The 22,832-nt window shown below is 40.9% G+C and overlaps 1 protein-coding gene across 1 annotated transcript; it reads right to left on the bottom strand.

The window, feature by feature from the left end:
* Positions 1-14,652: 14,652 nt before the first annotated feature.
* Positions 14,653-19,787, bottom strand: LOC138036878 (uncharacterized). Its single transcript, XM_068882934.1, has 9 exons — positions 19,579-19,787; positions 18,850-19,120; positions 18,315-18,374; positions 17,013-17,072; positions 16,826-16,879; positions 16,510-16,563; positions 16,196-16,249; positions 15,648-15,710; positions 14,653-15,243 (listed from the first exon to the last, which is right to left on the bottom strand). The coding sequence occupies exons 1-9, from the start codon at positions 19,759-19,761 to the stop codon at positions 15,212-15,214; spliced, it is 831 nt and encodes a 276-aa protein (XP_068739035.1). The 5' UTR covers positions 19,762-19,787; the 3' UTR covers positions 14,653-15,211.
* Between the last annotated feature and the right edge of the window lie 3,045 nt (positions 19,788-22,832).

Raw genomic sequence — 22,832 nt, 5'->3', positions numbered from 1 at the left:
TCGTCGACCCTAGTCATTTAGTTGAAGAAAACCATATGGAAAATCATAGAGGATACAGGATCGTCGGAGTATTACGTTTACCACAAGGTAAAGTTCGCTGTGAAGAGCACGGATTTGCGCTCATGACGTGGATTCGAGAAGTGTTTGTCTACGGCAAACCTTTGAGTGAGATTAAATATCGAAGTGACACGGACAAGAGACAGTGCACTTTCGAGCACCATTTTAAATGTCTGTTTTATCCTTGAAAGTCTATCGTCGTCCGTTGATAAACGTAAACTCATTATCGTGAGTGTTGATACCGACAAAAAGGATGATGAACGCAACTTCGACGTTTTCGGTGGCATTCCTTTGCGTTTTTTTTCATGGCGTCGCAGCCAATTGGGGAATACAATGTGTGGATCTGAAGCAGACCATCGACCTGTTCAACCGCGTTGTGTTTAACCAAACATACCCGATACACGATCTCATCTGTAAGTCATCTCGAAGGAGGTGTTATGCAAGCAATGCAACTCACGCGGTCGTGTCCCAAACAGTGGCACTAAATGGTCAGGAAATTCCATTGAAGCGATGGTCTCCTGTGGATCGGATTCCCGGTGATGGGCGATGGCCATACTGTCTAGGTGGTGGTGGTACTAAATACAGTGGAGCCAATTTGACGGCAACGTGTGGTCCTTTCGGAAGATGTCTAGATGTCTGTTTTTCCGACGACGATTCGACCACGAGCACCACGGTGTGGTGTTACAATTCGTCCGTCAAAGTGTCCGTAGAATGGGACGAAGCCACGAATGATCTTCGATGGAAACCGTGGACACAAGGACACCCTTGAGACGATGTTTCACGAGTCATCAAATTAGACCAGCCTTTGGTCATGAATCGTGCGACTGGCATTGCTACGATCGGTCGACAAGGAAGCCAGGGGGTGGTGAGTCGGGGAGACGAAATTTGTGTTATACCATTGCAGTGGACGAATGGAAGCTGTCACGTTCTCCTACATGGCGTGTGCTACCGATTTGATCTCGAGGCTAGTGTTCGATGCACAAACTTGACGCCTTTTCCACCTGGCGCAGTGGTGGCAGTGATCTGGAGCCCCCGTCTGGTCAGGTCCTCTATACAACCTTTCGAACCAGAAACGCCCTATCTTTTTTGTCTAGAAACGACTTACCACGATCCGCAACGATTCCTCGTTTGTTTGGAGCGTTTCTATCCGATGGCGTGCCTAGGGATGTCTTTGTTGTCTCCTCTTTCTTTCGACGGATGAACCACGACCGTCCTCGTACGCGTAGCACCTATAAAACGATATGGTCCGAAACAAAAGTTAGGAGTGGCGCAATGGGGTAGCTTCACGATTTCCTTTGCATTGGGAATCGTCATATTTGTCTTGTTACTACGACCGCATCGGGCGTCTCGTCTCTGTTTAACATCGTGGAGACACACATCGACTCCATCGTTCGAGAGTTGGAACTGATTCATTAAGCCGTTCATACTAATTGATCATCACATGCTCAAGTATTGACAACAAAAAGAAAAACCGAAGGCCATACGAAGAAAAAGGAGAGAGAGAGAGAGATGCATTGCAGATACGCGACGGTTTCTACATGTCCGTCCGGAAAAACACCTACAATGGACAAGGGACCTCCTACTTGGCGAGAGCGAATATGTTCGTCATTTCCCGTGATTATTTTACTCACACTTTTGTTTGTGGTCGTCATTTTAGGATTGACTTTGGCTTTATCGTTGGATAAAACACACGACATTTTTATAAAAAATTCGGTGTACAGTGCGACGTGCGTCGAAAACCTCTGTCTCTTTGGATTTTCCGAATATCCTCGCGACATTTCCTGCACCAAAGACCAACATTGTATCAGTTATTTTAACCCGTGTGGATCGAACCCTTGTCACCCAGAAGGAACACAAAGATGCATGCTCGTGCCTAAAGGAGACTATGCCTGTCTCTGTAAAGAGGGATACGGAGGTCCTCTCTGTCAGCAAAAGATTCACCCATGCGAGTACGAAAGTCCTTGTTTTGGCAAAGCAACTTGCGTTAGGCACCCGATGGACGAAAACCGCTTTTCTTGTTCCTGCACCTGGGGTTGGATGGGAAATCGTTGCGAATATAGAACACGAATGGGTGATACTTGTGATCAGGCAGCCCATTGTGGTAATGGTGGCAGATGCAAAACACGCAATGATCAGCATACTTGTCATTGCCCGATCGGATATCATGGTCTTCATTGTCTAGAGAGTATTAACGTGGATGATTGCTTGAAGGGGTATTGCAGCGAACGCGGGCAATGCCTCGTCAAAGAGAACGGTTTCGATTGCATCTGTGTGTTCGGATACGCGGGTAAACGTTGCAATCGGAGGCTCGTCGATTTTCGCGATTGTACCGAGTACTGCCAACACAGAGGAACCTGTCATACAGATCCTTCTGGCTTACCCGTATGTAGATGCAACAAAGGTTATGGGGGCGATTATTGCCGAGTCCGAGACGTGTCCGATTACAGGCAGTACAGGGGAGGTACTATATGCCAAAGTCAGACCAATGCGCACCTACAGTTTGAATCTTTGAAGGGGCGATGGTTTTTGGTAGCGCTCAAGAAAAACCCTTATAACCCAAGGGATGCCTGCGTACAATTATCGTTTGTATCAGAAACCAAAGATCTAAAAAATGTCGTTCCAAAAAACAACTCTATGGTCGTCCGTTACATTGCAATGCGCAACGATACTTCGTCGCATTACAAAGTGAACAAAGTCATCGTAGACAAAATGCAAACTGTTGCATACCCTGCACCGGGAACCCACGCAAACGACACCAATCGTTTGGTAATCGTCGGAGACTTTGCTCGATTGTATGCTTACCCTTTGACAAAAGTGGCAACATTCGACGCAGAGGCGGTCGAGTTTGGCGTAATTTACAGTTCGTCGGATTATCTAATTCTTCATTCGTGTATTAAGGACGTCACCCATGGTCATTTCGATTCGCTATTGGTGTTATCGAGACAAATGGACGACATTCGAGCGACCGATACCGTCCTAAAACACGTCTACGCAGGTTTGCCGTATGTTGTGGGAAACATGATGATGATCGAATGGACTAAAGAATGCGACATGTGATTGTAGTTATTTTTTTATTGATTGTTATAATATGTCGAGGTTACAATAAAACGTTCACATACATTGTAGTAAACTTGAAATCCATTTGTTGTACTCTTCTACTCTCCCGTCGACGATTATTTTCTTCCCATACGCCTCTCCTCCGATCCAAACACGATTCTTTTTCCAGTTACTAAGAACTTCCACCAACAGCTCGAACTTGGCCCGATTATTTGGTATATGTGGGTCTGATGTTGACATTACGACAAAGAAAGTCTCAATAGTAGTTTCCTTCACTTTTGTTAGACGGTCTCTGTACGTTTTCACTGCTAGATCCCATTTGTACTTCAAATTTGTAGCCAACCCATAGCAAGCCTCGCGCCTGTTTTCTGTCTTCATTGGTACAATGTATTCCAGATACTTCACATCCATCGGCACCTTTGGGTTGTCATCTTCTAAACCAAATAACATACTCACATTCACTCGTTTCACACACCCTCCAAGTCCCCTCACATCCCGTTCCAGTGCTGTTACCATTCGTGGGGGTGGTAACCCTTCCAAAGTCCACACGAATCGGTATTCTACAAAATCGTTTCCGAATTCGATGATTTGTGCCCTGGCACGGCTGAACTTCTTACCCAATTCTTCGAAAGTGGCAGGACCGATGCCCCCTACGATAGCAGTCAATTCCATGGATAAACAAAACGTCTCTCGAGATAACTCTCATTGTTTGTAGGTTTAAAAGAAAACGGTCAATCGTCACAATACTTGATTTTCTTGCTAGATGGTTCACCATCTTCAGCATCCCGGGACTCATTTTCCATTTTCGCAGCTGTATTTTTCTCGAGGACACAGAGCACATCCTTTTGCTCGTCTTCTGGAACGTGCAACCGCGACAAATAATCCTTGGCGTTGTCAAAGGTCAGCTTTTCTCCATCTTTGTCAGCGAGAACTCCCAAGGCATCCAAATAGCCACTGATCTTTTCGTTATGGTTCAGTTTCTCTTCTGACTCATCTTTGTCCAACGTGAACACTCGTATGGTTTCTGCTTTGGTAAGATTAGTGCATGGTTGCACCAGGTCTGCCGTCAAGCGGCCTTGCGTGGGTGGCTCACCCATTTTCTGATACACTTGTAACGATGTAACGGCCGATACGATCGCTGGTGGTAAGAGACCTCTCTCCCTCTCTTTGCGCAGCCCAAAGATCTTCTTGACTTTTTCTTCGCTTAATACCATGTTACAGTTATTGGTGACAAAGGCTCTGTCGTCTTTGGTGAAGACGATGTCCGTAGAATTCATCACAGGTATGAAATTATAATGTGCTCCTTTATTCGAGGCGGCTTCTTCGATGCGCGTCATCCTTTTCTGCGTCCGCTCGTCTGTATCTTCGATCTTTAGAACCCGTTTGATGTTGGTCATGGTCGAGGCCAAAAGCGTGGGCTTGTTGGAAAAGAGACTCAACGACGACAATTTCCAACGTTTACCAGATTTAATCACTCCGTTCTTCCACCAGGCCTCGCACGGGTATAGGGTCTCTACCAGACGTCGATAAACGGAGACCGAAGCATCCCCGGGTGCCATGTCAAATTCGGTGCACCAATGACTTGTAGGATCTCTTAACTGAAAAAAAAACAAGCGGATCAGCGTCAGGTACTTCACCAATTCGCTCTTGATCATCTCGCACATCATAACGAAAGGGGTGATCCTCGTGTGATCTATCATGCTCTTCACGAAAAGTTGGTGTCGTGCCACCCCCTGGCTCTCTTTTTCTTTGGAAAACACCAAGTCCGGGTGACCTATCGCATACACGGTGTGCTTGTCGAAGGCCACTTTTCCGGCGTTTATCATTCTTTGTGCCCGATAGTCTTGATTGTCCGTCTCGGTGTTTTGTGTTTCCGTTTTTTCATCTCCATCTAGAACGTACGTACCTGCAAAGCCAATGAACGACTGACAAGCCGTTCCTACGCAGCGAAAACATCTCACGTTGTTTCCATGTGAAAATTTGGACAAGTGACATCCTCTCGTCACTATATTATTGCAGTCGAACAAAGTTCCAAACCCATAATCGAAACTAGTCGTCGTGACGACGGCTCCATTTTGTTTTCTCTCGGTTTCAGGAGACTTGATGCGGCGAATGAACAAGGGACTCAACGAAACCGCGTCGACGCCACTCAAATGGTTGCGATCTGCGGCAAACATTCCACGAATGTACTTTTCAGGCAGATTCTTAAAACGATAATCCGAGCTGCAACGATCGTACCCCAACATTTTTCGGAGTGATTTGACGACCATCGCACTCGTCATGATTTCCTTGGTTACGTCTTCGAGACTAGTACCTTTGATATCACTGGGTAACTGTCCTCTCGCCACCCTGGTAGCATTTTGTCTTTCGTAGGCAGTCTGGTACTCACTCACGTCGTATCCACAGCCCATGTCGTTTTCGTCCATGGGTAGCATGATTACATTCTTAAAGTAATCAACAGGCAACCCTGGCATCGATTCTACTAAGCCCTCGCCCAGGTCCCACAACAGATCGTTGGCTAGTTTTCGGGCGTATTCGTCTTGGAAATGTTTTCCACCCTCGTTCTCATCGGTGAGGACGTAATCATTACCATCCCTCCCCTCTATGACAGCAAGAGGATTTCCCGGGTGTTCTCGTAGTATTCCTGGTGTCATTTGTTCTCTTGACAAGCTCGCATATGTTGTTGTCCAATCGCACAACTTCGTTACGAAAGGGTGTTCTTTGTCGATCGTGACTCCGGGGATATATTGCTTGACTCCCACGGATAGCACCCGTTGATCTTTGTACAAATCACTCTTAAAGCATCGACTCGAGGTAGTAAGTTCCATTGTGTCTCGATCACGTTTAGTATTCGACACCAATACTAATCTCGGATCAAACCACTTCTATTCATATTCATTCGAATGCTACAAACAATATCGTTTTTTCGAAGACAAAATGGAGCGTCTGATCAAGAAACATTTCGGGTGTTCTTGTTTGACATTTACAAATTTCAGCGTCACTCGAGGCAAGGATCTAGTTACTCGCTTTGAATATCATTTGAGAGAATTGTTGCCGTACGGAGTACATTGCCCTACTATTCAATGGATGGACGATGCAGATACAAGAGGTCATCAAGCTTGTCGTATCTCGTCCATGGACTGCGTTGTTACGTTAGCAAAAGGTTCGTGTGTAAACTGGGCAACCGCCCTAATAGCCTACGTTCATGCGGTATCTCATGCATTGCTCAATAAGACACCAGAGTTATTTGGGATACAAGAACGTTCTGCACAAAGTCGCAACTGTGAGATCCACGACTCCGATTGGGTGACGGCAGTGGATTGGATCAAGGACGCTCTTATCTACATATTCGACGGTGCATACAAGAAATGCATCGAAGATTCTATTTGGTATTTGAAAAGAAGACCCGTATCTGCAGAGGTCATGATGTCGGCACCCGTGTTTTTATGGCAAGCAGCACTTGATTACGAACGCACAAATGACCCAACCTTTACAGAGGCCTTCAAGGAGTCTTGTGCAACCAGACGCACGGAAGCGAGTAAAGACGAGCCACGATGGAGATTTCAGGATGCATTTGACACAATAGAGTCGACCATGCGACCAAACGGTTTCGTGAATCCGGGCTCGGTGACAGAAATGGCTCTGAAGTTACGAGTAAACCATGACCCCAAGTGCATCTGCTGTCTGCAACAAGCGTACAACCACGAAGATGCAAAAACGATGGTGCGAGAGTTCGGGGACCGTATCCTACCCATATCTTTACCGGTAACCCTTTCAAAGACGCCCAAGATAAAAGCGAGAGCATCTGATGACATTTACAAAAGTCATTACGGCGATGACGACACGCTCGTCATAAACATCAATCGAACTGTGACATATGCCGATGTCTTGCAGGTATTGTTGCGGGAATGGGCGACAGCATACGGAAAGTAGAGGAACGATAGTGAAACTTTTAACTACGGTTACTTTCGAAGGGCGGTGGCTGGGTTTGCTGCTATGTTGATAAAGAAATTTCCCTGTGACGGTGTCATGAGAAATACCTTTCCTACTCGAGATTGTTTATTTTTAGCGCTCGTACCAGCACCAGTGTGGTTTGACGATATGGTTCTATTACCTAGATTGACGAAAGAAGGTGCCACGAAAGTTTTGTTCGAGCGTACGTTCGACTGTCTGGAGCCGGATGATCTAGTTTACTCCATGCATTCACTCGATTTAGAAAACCTCGATTCGCGCATTTTATCCTTTCGCTTGGTGAGCAACACCTTCTATTATTCAAGCGATTTTCAAGTGACAAGAAACGCCACAGTAGCTGAAATGACCGACGGTGTCGTCGAGAAGTTTACCACAGATAAGAAACTTCCTCTCGATCGTTCGCTGTACGAAGTATTTTTCAACGGTGATCTCATTCACGATTCCGAGATTGCTCGTGATGTCTTCAAATTTGGTAACAAGATCGAAATAGAACCCCAAATGCGGCGTGTCTGCGTGTTAAAGGGGTGGTCGTCTGAAAGATACAATGAAGTCGAAATCCCGACCACGTTCACGGGTATGCAATTACTCGAAAAAATAGGAGTTTCCTCGATAGAACACGCCGAAATCCTGTGCGATCGCACTTATGTTCTAGAGAAAAATACGCGTGTCGACACCGACCGCGAATTGCGAGTATTTTCAGAAGGCTGCATTCTATTGCTCATGCATTATAGATTTACACGAAATGTTGAGAACGAAGACGTCCAATACTACGCCACCGAGAACGTTTTCATCGATAAAAAGGACATGTCGTCGCGACTTCGAAAATTATGTGCAAGGGATCCGGTTGATCACACCGCGTCATGGCATTCACGAAACCAGAACCAAACACACCATCGACTGGAAAAAATGGAACGTCGAATTTGTTGTCCTCGAAGCAACTGGGCATGGGTACGGCGAACGCTTCTTCTTCGAATACGTTCCATGCCAATCGCACTTTGCCTTCTAAACAATCTTGGATATTAGCCATGTGACTTCCCATTCCCTTTGTGAATCCTCTACAAAAAAAGTGTGGCATTTAGATCATCGTATCCTGCTTTCGGGGAAGGACGGGTCCCATTGCATGTAAATATTCATACTCACACCCACGCTGCTATTTTTCCTGTACAAGAGGACTGGCGCCGTTGCGGCGGTGAACCCGTTATACATGTCGTGACTGTCGCCGGAAAGAACCATCACGAGACGGTGTGTTTCGAGTGTCCCGTAACGCATGATCAAGGCAGCAGTGTGTGTCTGAATATTCGGTGAAATGGCAAGCGCATTTGCCGGGGTGTGCGGTCTCAGGCATGCCAGGGCAGCAACGACACGCTCGTTGAACGGGAACCTCCTCATGATTCTCAGGTCGTGGAAATGACGACTCACGTGAGAATGGTAAAAATTGTTGCGCCTGTGTGCACCGGTCGTAGTGGTTGGTGTTGCACTGAGAAGTGGATGACAGTTCGTGTGATTTTCCAAATCGAGTTCGGTGATGTCATCTTGATTGTACTCGTGGGTGGTATAAAAACCTCCGACTACATATAGTTTAATATACTTCTCGCAACGTTTTTGGTTATTGTGTACGTGCACTGTGAAGGTGTAATGATGATTCGTCGGATAGACGTGGTCGGCATCATGTACCGCTCTAAATTCGTACAATCGCGTAGCAAGTAAATTCATGACCGTTTCCACAAACATGCGCCTGATCCATAGTTTAGATCGAGGGATGTCGTCGTCGCACGTATTGGGTGTTTGAAGATCCTCTGGTATGTTTGCCACTGGCACGACCGTTGACAGTTCGTGAAAAATATACGGGTTGACACTGTTGTCGTTCACGGAAAAAGATGCCATGGTGTCGTGACAAAAGGTGTCGATGGCCGAATGCAATTCTCTTAATCGTTCTATCGTTTCTTGAAATGTAACTGCATTGTGAACATTGTTGATGCCGTATATCTCCTGTAGTTTTGTGTGCAAAGATACGGTAAAGAGACCCAAGTTTGCTGCCTCTAGGATGGCAAATAACATTCGAGGTATATTCATCCATTTGGAGATTCCATTGCCCCAAAACACATCCTTGAGAATACTCAACAATCCCTGATTTATCGGTATGTACTTTAAGTAGGGTTATTAAAGTGTATCATAAAGCGCATAAATTATATAAAAGAGGTATATCAGCATATATAGGTAGCTATAGCAAAGTACATACATGTATATCCATCTATGCCCATATATCTCTCTGTATACCCATGTATTTCCATGTATATCCATGTATTCCCATGTATGTATACCCATGTTTGTCCATCTGTATCCATGTACAGCCATGTATACCTATGTATACCCACATACAGGCATGTATATCCATGTATGCTCATGTATGTCCATGTATACCCATGTATATCCATGTATGCTCATGTATGTCCATGTATACCAATGTATATCCATGTATAACCATCTATGTCCATGTATACCCATGTATATCCATGTATACCCATATATATTCATGTATACCCATGTATATCCATGTATACCCATGTATATCCATGTATAACCATGTATGTCCATGTATACCCATGTATAACCATGTATAACCATGTATTTCCATGTATACCCATATATATTCATGTATACCCATGTATAGCTATGTATACCCATGTATATCCATGTATAACCATGTATAGCCATGTATACCCATGTATATCCAGGTATAACCATGTATGTCCATGTATACCCATGTATATTCATGTATGCCCATGTATATCCATGTATACCCATGTATGTCCATGTATACCCATGTATATCCATGGATAACCATGTATGTCCATGTATACCTATATATATTCATGTATACCCATGTATATCCATGTATACTCATGTATGTCCATGTATACCCATGTGTATCCATGTATAACCATGTATGTCCATGTATACCCATATATATTCATGTATAGCCATGTATATCCATATATACCCATGTATGTCCATGTATACCCATGTGTATCCATGTATAACCATGTATGTCCATGTATACCCATGTATGTCCATGTCTACCCACCTATATCCATGTATAACCATGTATGTCCATGTATACCCATCTACATCCATGTATAACCATGTATAGCCATGTATATCCATGTATATCCATGTATGCCCATGTATGTCCATGTATACCCATCTACATCCATGTATAACCATGTATAACCATGTATAGCCATGTATATCCATGTATACCCATGTATCTCTATGTGTACCCATGTAAATCTATGTATAACCTTGTATATCCATGTATACCCATGTATGTTCATGTATACCCATGTATATCCATGTATAACCATGTATGTCCATGTATACCCATTTATGTCCATGTATACCCATGTTTGTCCATGTATACCCATATATATCCATGTATATCTATGTATATCCATGTATATCCATGTATATCCATGTACAGCAATGTATTTCCATGTATATCCATGTTCAGCCATGTATATCCATGTATATCCATGTACAGCCATGTATATCCATGTATACCCATATATCTCTATGTATACCCATGTATATCCATGTATAACCGTGTATATCCATGTATACCCATGTATACTCATGTATACCCGTGTATATTCATGTATTATCATGTATATCCATGTACAGCCATTTATATCCATGTATATCCATGTACAGCCATGTATATCCATGTATATCCATGTACACCCGTGTATATCCATGTATATCTATGTAAACCCATGTATTATCGTGTATATCCATGTACAGCCATGTATATCCATGTATACCCGTGCATATCTACATACAGGCATGTATATCCATGTACAACCATGTATATCCATGTATGCCCATGCATATCCATGTATACCCGTGTATATTCATGTATTATCGTGTATATCCATATAAAGCCATGTATATCCATGTATTTCGATGTAAAGCCATGTATCTCCATGTATATCCAGGCATATCAATGCACAGCCATGTATATCCATGTATACCCATGTATTTCCATGTATACCCATGTGTATCCATGTCTAAACATGTATGTCCATGTATACCCATGTATATCCATGTATATCCATGTATGTCCATGTATACCCATATATATTCATGTATACCCATGTATATCCATGTATAACCATGTATATCCATGTATAACCATGTATGTTCATGTATACCCATATATATTCATGTATACCCATGTATATCCATGCATACCCATATATATTCATGAATACCCATGTAAATCCATGTATACCCATATATATTCATGTATACCCATGTATATCCATGTATGCCCATGTATGTCCATGTATACTCATGTATATCCATGTATAACCATGTATGTCCATGTATACCCATGTATATCCATGTATACCCATGTATAGCTATGTATACCCATGTATATCCATGTACAGGCATGTATGTCTATGTATATCCATGTATTGCTACGTATATCCATGTACAGCCATGCATATACATGTATATCCATGTATAGCCATGTACATCCATGTATAACCATGTACAGCTCTGTATATCCATGTACAGGCATTTTTATCCGTGTACATCCATGTATATCCATGTACAGCCATGTACACCCATATATGCCTATGTATATCCATGTATACCGATGTATACCCATGTATATCCTTTTCTGTCCATGTACAGCCACGTATATCCTTGTACAGCCATGTATATCTATGCATGCTTATGTATACCATGTATATTCATGTAAAGCCTTAAGCCATTTATACCCATGGATACCCATTTATATTCATACACACCCATGCGCGCTCATCCCTACGCAATTGCTAAAATTGCGTTCATAACTGCGAGGATCATAGTTTCACTTGATTTCACATCCGCAGTTCACCATATTTCATATATCATTTCATAGTCAACAACTGTTTGCATAAGAATGATGTGGTAGCCTTTGATGCACGAAGTCGTCATGGTCGGTCGGTGGGGCAATTACAAGAATATGAGTACCGTCCACGTATCAGCACACATTGGAAATCCCCATCTGTCTTTGTAAATGCGCATGACTTCTTTAAAATATCATCCTTTAGGTAACGTGATAAACCGCGACTTCAGTTTGTTGACAATTGCAGCACACAGTTTAACACAAGTGCAAACAAAAGGTGGAGATACACCAAACAAATTTGCAATCGTGCGCTATTCTGCTGATGATGCTAAGTACGACAGCAGAATTAGCAATCGCAGCTTTGGAGACACGGCTCGATCAACGCATTCTCGTATCTTAATTTTTGTTTGTTTCCAGATTTATTCCTTGTGCTTTGCTGCATTGAGAGAAGATTCTACTCTTGCTCATTCTCGAGCTTTTGCTGGTATATTTTGTTGTTTTTCAGACGCCGTGATAAATACATCCTATTCGATGGTTTAACATATAATACGCGCGGATATTTTGAGAGTTGCAAAGCATTTTGCGAGCAGTGAGCAAAATTTCCGCGAGTATTAGCCCATCCTCCCTTTTTTTTTTCGTTTAGCGTCAAATGCGTTTCCTGGGCAGTCTCGGAATCGGAGTCCCGCTACCCCAGCATCATAGCTGTGGACCCCGGAAAACAAACAAAACGTGAACCCAAAATGAATATGGCTGAAAAGTTGGTGGATGTTGATGCAAACGTAAGACAGATTGGGAAAAATGATCAACCCCTTAAACACCTATGCAACATTAAAATGGTTTTAAAAAAAATTTACCCTTTTTTTTTTTTTTAAAATTACAAAAATTGGGGTCGGTCGGACAATGCTCAACAGAGAAAATGGCCTTATATGTTAGACCATCGAATAAGAGATTTATTATCCCACTACAAAAATGGTGTTATTTTACGAGCGTAGTTCCTTCGGTAATGGCCATATTTTCTGTTAAATGAATGATGTCAATAAAATTTTAAGTAGAGGCAAAACAAAGAAAACCGTCTCTGCGTGTGTGGCTCGAGGTGAACATAATAAATTTCTTCTAGGAATAATTTTTTTGGCTCTCGATATTGCATCAAATCTTGAATATTGAATCTTGTTGAGGAGGAGTGGGGTGTGGGTAAGCAAGGGCTTAAATGCCCACAATCTATGGTCAAAGCTGATGCCCAGTGTCGATGACAGTTTTGGTTTAAAAGCAATTATACTAAGCACCCGAAAACTTAGGTTTTTGTTATGGGGAATAAGTAAGGAACCCACACTGTCGCTTTCCTCGATTCTTTTACAATTTCTCCGATGGCGTACACCATAAGTTCATGTCTCTGACTGACTAAACTACAACCCACTGTTCTCTTATCTTATAGACATACATTGATCAAACGTAAGCTGATTGGCTATTGGCTATAAAGATCTTCGGGACAAAAGATAAACAAACTTAATAATTGAAGCAGACAGATAGATACGCTCGATTTCCGGGCAGATATATCATTCCCATTACATAAACATTACCTTAATCAATACCATTATCCTGTTTCCGACATTATAAATGCTTTCGACATGCTTAACAAGACGTTATTAGTTGTTGTCCTTGGACAAATGTTGTTAAAGTTTGAAGCTCCCTAGAAAGTTTACAGGAGAAAATACAGTCATTCCCAAACTTTTATTTACTTGTTAACTTTGTGCTTGTGTTTATTGCTTATCTTGGAAAAATACTCACGCGTCACATTTCGCCGAAGAGGAAAAAGGGAACATTTATTGGAGGGGGGGGGGGGGGGGAGGGGCGGGGAGAAGCTGGTGTTATTACTAGATGTGTATTTCATTTAATTTCATTTCTTTCATTGTTTTGGAGGGTTGTTGCATCTTTTATGGACAGCCGTAAATTTTCCAAAACTAAAGGTTTATGTACAGGATTTCCACGAATCAACAGTGATGATTTGCACTTTCCTAATTATCCCGGCGTTGGGTATGGTTCTGCCTTTACAACATAAATGCGACTAATTACTGTTGAAGTGAGGTAAAGCGCAGCCTCTTTGCAACTTTTCACGGTAGCGTGGCCAAAATGTAAAATCTTTCCTGTAATTTGCAAATAGCTTTGAGCTCAAGCATGTTCGACGACAGGAAGTACCAAGGTCACGTTGATTGCGTGAAACGCTACAGTGTAAATTGAAAATGTCTTGACAACGTTTTAAGGCGATATGGCCAGCAAAAGAACAAACGAACGAATGAATTGCACAAAAATGTTACTAAATGGTTAAAAAATATACAAGGCCGGGCAATAGATATTATATCTTAGATAGGAGAGTGTAGCAGATTTCTTCTGGGATTATGTAGAAATTTGTCCGAAGACTTCAACGCCTCTTGATTTATCGGTTTCTTCTAGTACTTTTCTCTTTGTCCCTCTTTCGCCCTTTGTCTACATGGATCGTCCATCTCTTTCCTATCTGTTTAGTTCGCACAACATGCCGAGTCTACATTATTTTGCATAAACGTAACTCTTAAGAACCAAAATTAAGCCTAACAATTTTAATGCAATTGCAAATTCAAATGTCATCAGCGCAAAACAAAACATGAGAGAGGCAGACAAGTTAGATAAATGGAACTTTTAATTGTTGTTTTTCCATGTAAGTAACAACAGCTGGATATAATATAAAATGGGCTCATTTTGAAATTCTCGCGTCTGGAAAAACTGATAACGACTGCAAGATAAAAGATGTTTATACAGGAATTGAATCAGACCTTAAATGGGAATCTTACCAGTGATAAGCTGTCACTTTATTAATATGTCACTGCTATTTTTGAAATCCTACCAAGATCTCTCCCAATTTCATTTCAAATATAAATACTTTTCCATATCATAGGCTCATGGCCATATACCAAAAGTCAAGTTAGCTTTTGTAAAGTACATTACCTAACCATGTTTATCACCACTTTATGTGTTGTTTTTTTTTTAACTTCCATGGCTGAAGGACTGACAAGATTGTCTACAACCACAACAAGCTAAGGAAATGTTAACTCGACGCTTAACCTAAGTATTCACAAATTCACTTAGGATCCATTCAATGCAAAAAAAATTACTTAATCCATAACCAGTAGTATCTTGTAATCCCCCGCTACGGTCTGTACTGATTTCAATCGGCACATCCAGGAGTTATACGGTTATTTAACGTCGTGTTTGTTTTCTTTGTCTCTTTCCTGAAAAAAAAAGGAACATTTGATCGGTTATAAATATGACATAACATGGGACATAACAAATGAAACCAGAAAGAAAAATTTCGACCATTAGTGCGAACTATGGCTAGGAAGTAGAGCATGGGACCATGGCCGTAGCCAAGAAAAATATCACTGAGGACTGACGCATTGTCCATGGTTAAATTCTCTTTTCAGGTATTGAGGGTATAGACTGCAGACGGTAGACGGTAAACTGCACTGGTATCCCGCATTTTTTTTAAACAATCACGAAAAAAAAAACTGATGCGAGTGCCTCGTATTGCCTTTTTTTTTTTTTTTTTTTTTTTTTTTTTTTTTTTTTCATTGCCTTGTTCTGGGCACGGGCCTTGATCCCTTGCATTGACAAGTACCGAGAAGTAATCTGATACCTTCCAAATGTTGCCCATGGTTCCATGCATCTAGCAGCCTTGAGGTTCGTTTTGAACTTCTTCCTAAATAAATGAAAGGGAGCAAACATGGATGGGTCAGGACCGTTGCTTACAAAGGCGTTGTTTTATGTAATACGACAAAACAGCCCATGTGAGGAGTCTTGGGGGTGCACCATACTCTTGCATTGTATTTCACTGGAAAAATTTCGCCAGGCGTGGGAGTGAAACGATCGGAACGTATCTGGGCCCGGTTGTTCGAAACCCGATTAACTTAATCCAGGATTAGCGTAAACTTTTGTGTCATGTTTTCAACTTGCTGGTGAAAGTTTCGTTGCTTACTTTTGTCTTTCAAGATTGACTGTCTGATGATCGCGTAGGCGTGAAACTCAGAGTCACAGAAGAAATTATCCTGAGTTATCTCATATTGATTAGTTCAATCCTCAGATATACCAGATATGCGTATACTATACGCTCTGCGAAACGCATCGAGCACTCTACCGCAAGGATAGACTATACACAAGATTTATATATAATCTACAATTTCTTACGTGGATACTCCACATCTGCTTCCTCTTGTGGATATGTTGCTTGTGCATCAGCGTCTACGAAAGATAAATAAGACAAAGTGAGTCCGTCTGGTACTTATCATAATGTCATGTGATCACATAGAGCGAGGATTTTCAATCTCGTTGAAAGTGTAAAAGTTACCCAAACAAACGTAACCGTTTCTCACCTGGATTATCATTTATTTCTAAAGTTTCCATTTTGCGAGCTTGTCACTAAATAATTCATTGTGATTCCGAGTTGAACCCACAATCGGAACGACTCATGCATAGTGACTAAAAATAAAATCATTTCTTACTTGGGTTCTCCACAACAGCTTCGTCTTGTGTAAATGCTACTTGTGCATCAGAATCTACGAAAGATAAATAAGACAAAGTGAGTCAGTCTGGTACTTTTCTCGTGTGAGCACATAGAGTGAGGATTTTAACTCACGTTGAAGTACTGTTCGAGTAAACGTTATCCAAACAAACGTAAGCATTTATCATCTGGATTATCATTCAATTCCAAAGTTTCTATTGACAGCTTGTCACTAAATAATTCATTGTTACATGGATTCATTTAACCCAGAACGACTCATGCACAGTGGGCTAAAAAAAAATAACATCATTCCTTACCTGGATATTCCACATCAGCTTCCTGTTGTGGATATGTAACTTGCGCATCAGCACCTACGAAAGATAAATAACACAAAGTGAGCCCGTCTGGTACTTATCGCATGTGAGCAGATAGATTGAGGATATAACTGTCGTTGAAGTAATGTTCAAGTAAAAGTTAGCCAAACAGTTCGTAACCATTTATTACCTGGATTATCATACATTTCTGAAGTTTCCATTTGAGAGCTTGAAATTCCTGTATCTTCGACTAAACAATAAAAGTAAATAAACAAAAACCAAGATAAGAGTCGTCACTCGTCTTGTGCATATTTTATATATGATGTGGGGATCTGTTTAAAATTATCGGTTTTCAGTATATTAGGTTCATCATCCACTTCATTTTTGTCCTGTTTGACGGTCTATTGTGCTTACCTCCTTACCTTCAATTAAGGTTAAAATACCGGCAAAAGACGTCTTCAGGGATCAAGCATTTTTTTAAATGTTTACCATATACATAGATAGGATAAAAAGGTTTACGCAAACAATGAACTCACAATAGAAGTATCCATAGGATACTGTACACTCTGAACAAGAGAAATGAATTGACATATAAGATAAACGATAGACCGAGTAGATTCATCGTTTCTTTAAATTTTGACAACAAATGAACAAAAACCATGATATTAAGCGAATCTACTCGGTCTATCGTTTATCTTATATGTCCTGAAATTATTATCAGGTTCTGTCTTATAAATGAATTGGCAAGTTCATGCCCCCACAGAAACAGATTTGTGCTTAAACACTCCAGAGTAACGCAATGTAACGCAATGGTAAGAACACGATGTAACACAACTAACCGCGCCGGCGTGCTTCAGTTTATCATCGCCAGCATTTGAAGTTGACGGTCATTAGTTGCTTGATTACCGTGGTCGCTCAATTTGTGACTATACAAAACAGAAGTGTTGTAAAAAGCGATGTGAATCACCAGCCTATTCCCGTTTGGATGGCGATTGATCAGGGATTTTTGAGTAATACAAACAGACAGTTAATTTGGGAACAGAAATCAACACAACTAAGTAGGCAAGTGAAAAGCGCCAGTGCTGGCTAAGCCACATTTTGACTTGCTTACTTAGTTGTGTTGATTTCTGTTTCCAAATTAAAACTGGCTATATATATATGACGTAATAAACGCGTGATAAATGTTTAAAGTGATCATCAGCTAAAGAATGGTCAATGGTTTTACCACAGCTTTGAATACATACCTCGACTTGAACTAGGTCAAAAACATTTATTTGCCACTATGAGTTTCATGCTTCTTACGAAGCAATCATCACTCTCAGATTAGGAAATAAATGTTTTGGACCTATATTTCTGTGGCAAACAGCCACCTTCATCAGGGTGAATGACCGTTAAACCCTCAAGCATTCTTACGTGGGGCAACTAAATACATGTCTTTAACGCATACGCTATTACTAGTTCGAATGAAATTTCACAAGTAACCCCTAGGTACCTTGAGAATCATAATCCACTTTATTCTCAGTGTCTTGCGGGTTTGTTTCTGCACCGTCAACTAGAAATTAAAAGATAAAAGTTCTCTGTATATATACATAGGGCGTAGTTTACATAGCATAGGTAAATGAACCCTTCTTTCAAAGGGAACATGAAGTTGTACAATGTGTGTGTCCGATTTATTTCTGATTGTATATTAAACCATAATCAACAATTTAAAGGCAAACAGCGGTTACAAAGATCACAATGTTTGTCACCGCTGTTTGCCTATTACTTTTGATTAAGTTAAGATGGCCAAAGAAAAAGAATATTTGCATAACCATGAATTTGATTTTTTTTTTTGGGGGGGGGGGGGGGTAATGTGGCTTGTTCCACTACTGTAGAAACAACCGAAATTAAAACTGTTTTTAAAACAAACTGTTCCTCAAGTAAAGTCAGACTGAGTGCCTACTTTATGTCGGTATCAGTTCAGTTGCTCTTAGTAACACCTCCTTATTAGTGTCTCACTCACAAACCGAGGCAAAATAAAGCATTACCTTCATCTAGCTTTTTCAATGTTTCCTCATCAAAAAGAGACCTTGAGATGTGGGAGGCATTCCTCTTTCCATTGTTGAAAGTTGCTTGCCTTCCATTGCAGCCTTTGAGACAGTGATAAATGCAGTTCCTGATGGCAGCACCGGTCATTCCAACCATTCTCGGCTGGCTTTTTATTATGTACAAAGCCAAGTCGTTGGACGCGATCGCTATCGATTCTCCACAAGAACAACCAGAGGGTTTAATCTTAGGGATTATGAATGTACCACACAACTGAAAAATGCACAGTGAAGGTCATGCATAAGTTCTGATCACTACTTTCTTCTGAGGTTTGTTGCCTTGTTTGTTTTTTTTTTAATAAACGTCAACACTTTATTGACATTTTGGTATTATAATTTGTTACACCGTTTCCCTTTTCATATTGAACGAACAGAAGCAAGAAAGAAGTCATTCTCTTGTTCTTTTTAACAACGTTTTGAGTTTCTCATGAGCTGAGATATCTTCTCACGACGATCTTCTCATGTGTTAAACAGATTGTTCCCCTTCAGAAACAAAGGACACGCATATCATTGAATTGGAAAGAAGTGGGAACATGCCTTATGTTTTCGTAGCAGAAGTTCAGGCCCAAAAACATATCGATCACCTAATGTACGTTAAATACATTGCAGAAACAAGCCTAAGAGAGAAAAGGAGGAAAAATATATTTATTTAGAGCGTATGAATATCAATACCTTCCGCACATTCCCCTGATGCGCTATTGTATTGATGGCTTCTTTTATTGAGTTTCCTACTTCTTCAATCCTACTAGAATCCAGACATCCTGCTCCTTTAGCTTTGCCTTTTAATGTGGTATTCCTACATGAGGAATACCCTGGCAACACCACATTTTTTAAGCACTGCCACACTGCCTGCATCTCTGTGTGTAGCTCACTTTTCTGAAGAATCTAACAGAGCATACGTCCTATTTTAAAGTTTGCACTGTTATCGTGAACTTAAAGGCTCCACATGCGTTGTTTTAAAAAGTGCTATAATTATTCTAATCATGATTATTGTGCAATCCTTGGAGTGGACACGACGGGCGTTTTCCATTTACACAAAATTTTCGGAAATTTGGGTGGAAATTTCCATCGGGTGAAAAACGTGTTCCATTTAACTCAGGTCCGTTCGCCGCCCATTGATTCCGATTTTACGCGCCAAAATTTAAAAATGTGACCGTGAATAGCCTGGAAGTGGTAAGACCTTTCAAAAGTTGTAAATGGAATTACACACATTTCCATCGGAAAGTTTCCAACGGGAAAACAGGACTACCTTTTCAGAAGTTCCGTTTATTCCGGAAATTTTCCAGTTGTACGAACCAAAAACGTGTGTTCATTTACATCCCACCGGAATTCCGGAATTTCTTGGTAAATGGAAAACGCCTAACAGGAACGGGCGCGGCTTGCTTACACTTATTAGAGCAGCTAAGACTTACAAACATTTCTATTTTTTTTTTGCACCAAATTTAGGTTGACGGGTTACCACGCCAATTATTTTTCTGAAGGAGAGATTTATACTCGAATACGTCTCAGGTACATGTTATCCACTTGTGGTTGTAATACCTCGTATTTGTTTTTACTTTTTTTCCTAGATTGTACATCATGTCAAGTGCACGCTGATCGACATTACAGTGTCCTTCGCCCTCCTCGTCGATGAACTCTTCAAGTGTTTCGATGACTTGCTCATACAATGGGTCGTCGACTACACCTTCTAGTGGTTTGTGAAAAAATGAAGTAAAAATCCATATACTCCGACACAAATTTGTTATAGCTTCTGACAACTGCTTTTGTTTTTTCTGCAATTATTTGCCACTGTATGCAGGTGACGGTTTCTCAAAAGGGATGGGTATCCACCTCGAAAGAACTCCGAAACAAAAACATCCAGAAACATCAAAGAATGCTTATTAAAGCTCCTCTTCCTATCCTTCACGAGTAGGGTAGATATAGCACATCAGTACGTCTAGGCAGGTCATTCATTAATTGGTAAACCACAATTTTCCCTCCACTCAGACATTATTATTGGGCATTGTTGAGAAAATTCAGTAAAACTGCCCCAAGTTTTCGTATTTAAGATTTAAGATATCTCCCGTTCAGGGAAACCTGAAGTATTTCTAACATCCTGTGCCTTATTTTTAGTTAGGCACTTATAGAGATCAAGTGTGCTAATTAATAGGTCTGAGGTTCAGTCTTAGAAGGTAATTTGGAATTAGGTATTTAACAGACTTGCCTCAAGTCGTCTTTTTGGACTCCCACAAAAACGAACTTTGAGAAGTCTAGGTATTAAGGAAAAGACGGAGTTAACTTAAATACCTCCTAGAGATTTCAGCTGATAAGAGGAGTTTCGAAATTCCCTTCCGAGACATTTCGTTGTTGCTGTAGCTAACCAACAACCTAGATACTGAGGGCTTACGGTATTCCGCGAAACAAAACAAAAAGTAGTTTATTACACATGCAAGAGTGAATGATGCCGCGCATTAGCAATTATTGTCCTCGCTAGATCCCTTGTTTCGCAAAATAAGATAGCGGTCGATTGGTAATCAACGAATTGGGCTCGTAAATTATTGTTATACGCACTCTGCCTTTGAAAATTATCTAAAGAAAATTTACGAAGGCGCAGCACCGATACTGAGCAGTTAGCGCTGTCAGGGCAAATATTAAAACGAAATAATTGAAGAAAAATTGCTTCTTTTCCTGAAACAAGACATTTAAACATAATTGGGATTATTCTTTGCAAGGGATGACATAACAATACGACTTCAATTTGCATACTTAAGTTCATTGGCGTCCTGGTTGGTGGTAATGATGGGGATGGTCCGTGGCATTGACCGTCCTCTTGCAGTTGTATCGCCACCCTTTGAATAATAACACCAAAGTAATAATAATAATAATAATAATAATAATAATAATAATAATATACAAAAGTGACATAAACAGAATTACGTGATAGTCGTATATATTTCCCCTTATCATATTCCATACTAAGTTACGTATCAACGAAAAAGGATGGGCGTTTGTCCACAGCTTCCCAAGCAAGCGCATACCGCATAGAAAACGCATAGAAAAACGCATAGAAAACGTCGCCTTATAAGTTGTCGTTATTAAAATTCCTCATTGCATAAAAAATTAACATTTCATCCACAGAATTCAGTTCAGTTCCTAGCAATCAGTGTTATTAGAGCTTGACATATACACTTACACTGTTACGTTCAATTTATCCATTTTACACTGATACTGGTGTAGCATTGCTTAGCTGTTTTACCTTGTTAAATACCGCCACTGAGACATCTTTCATTTCTGATTGTTTTTCTGGGTCATCCCATCCTATCGGAAGGGTTGTTTTTGACAGCAAATCCATTATACCCTTAAACGTTGCCCCTAATAAGTCAATAACATTGTTTATTAAATTGGTTACCAGAGCGGGCAAGATGGTGATATACTGCCCGCTCGGGACTTCTATCTTGGTCCTGCAAGATTAAAGATCATTTTTTTGGTTCGGTCAAGATGGCTGGATATTGACCTCGTTCTTTTTTTGCGTGTTTATAGACCTCGACATCGTCTCTGTCCATAAACACGCAAAAAAAGAACTTGGTCAATATCCAGCCATCTTGACCCCACGCTTGGTGAATAACCCATATCTATACAAGGTTTAGATCATATGAATTTCCATAATAAAAGGATATCAGATATGAGCCAAGTAAAACTGAAAACGGGAATTTTAATTCCATCATTTATCTATAAAACTATATGGTATCTTCCAATATTTTTAAATACTGAACTCATTCAATCAAAAGACAAAACACTTACGCTGGATGACATCGCTTTGCCCAACCACTAAGAGTGCTGCCTTCAGCACAGTAGTTTTACCAGACATGGGGTGCCCATATAGCACTCCCATGGCGCAACCACCGAGTATGGATTGAAGCAAATCGAAGTTTGCCCCCATACCAACA

This window comes from Montipora capricornis, unplaced genomic scaffold (assembly GCF_036669925.1).
Source record: "Montipora capricornis isolate CH-2021 unplaced genomic scaffold, ASM3666992v2 scaffold_508, whole genome shotgun sequence".
NCBI lineage: Eukaryota > Metazoa > Cnidaria > Anthozoa > Scleractinia > Acroporidae > Montipora > Montipora capricornis.
Note: the sequence above shows the minus strand (reverse complement) of the source record. Positions and strands in the feature narration are given on the sequence as shown.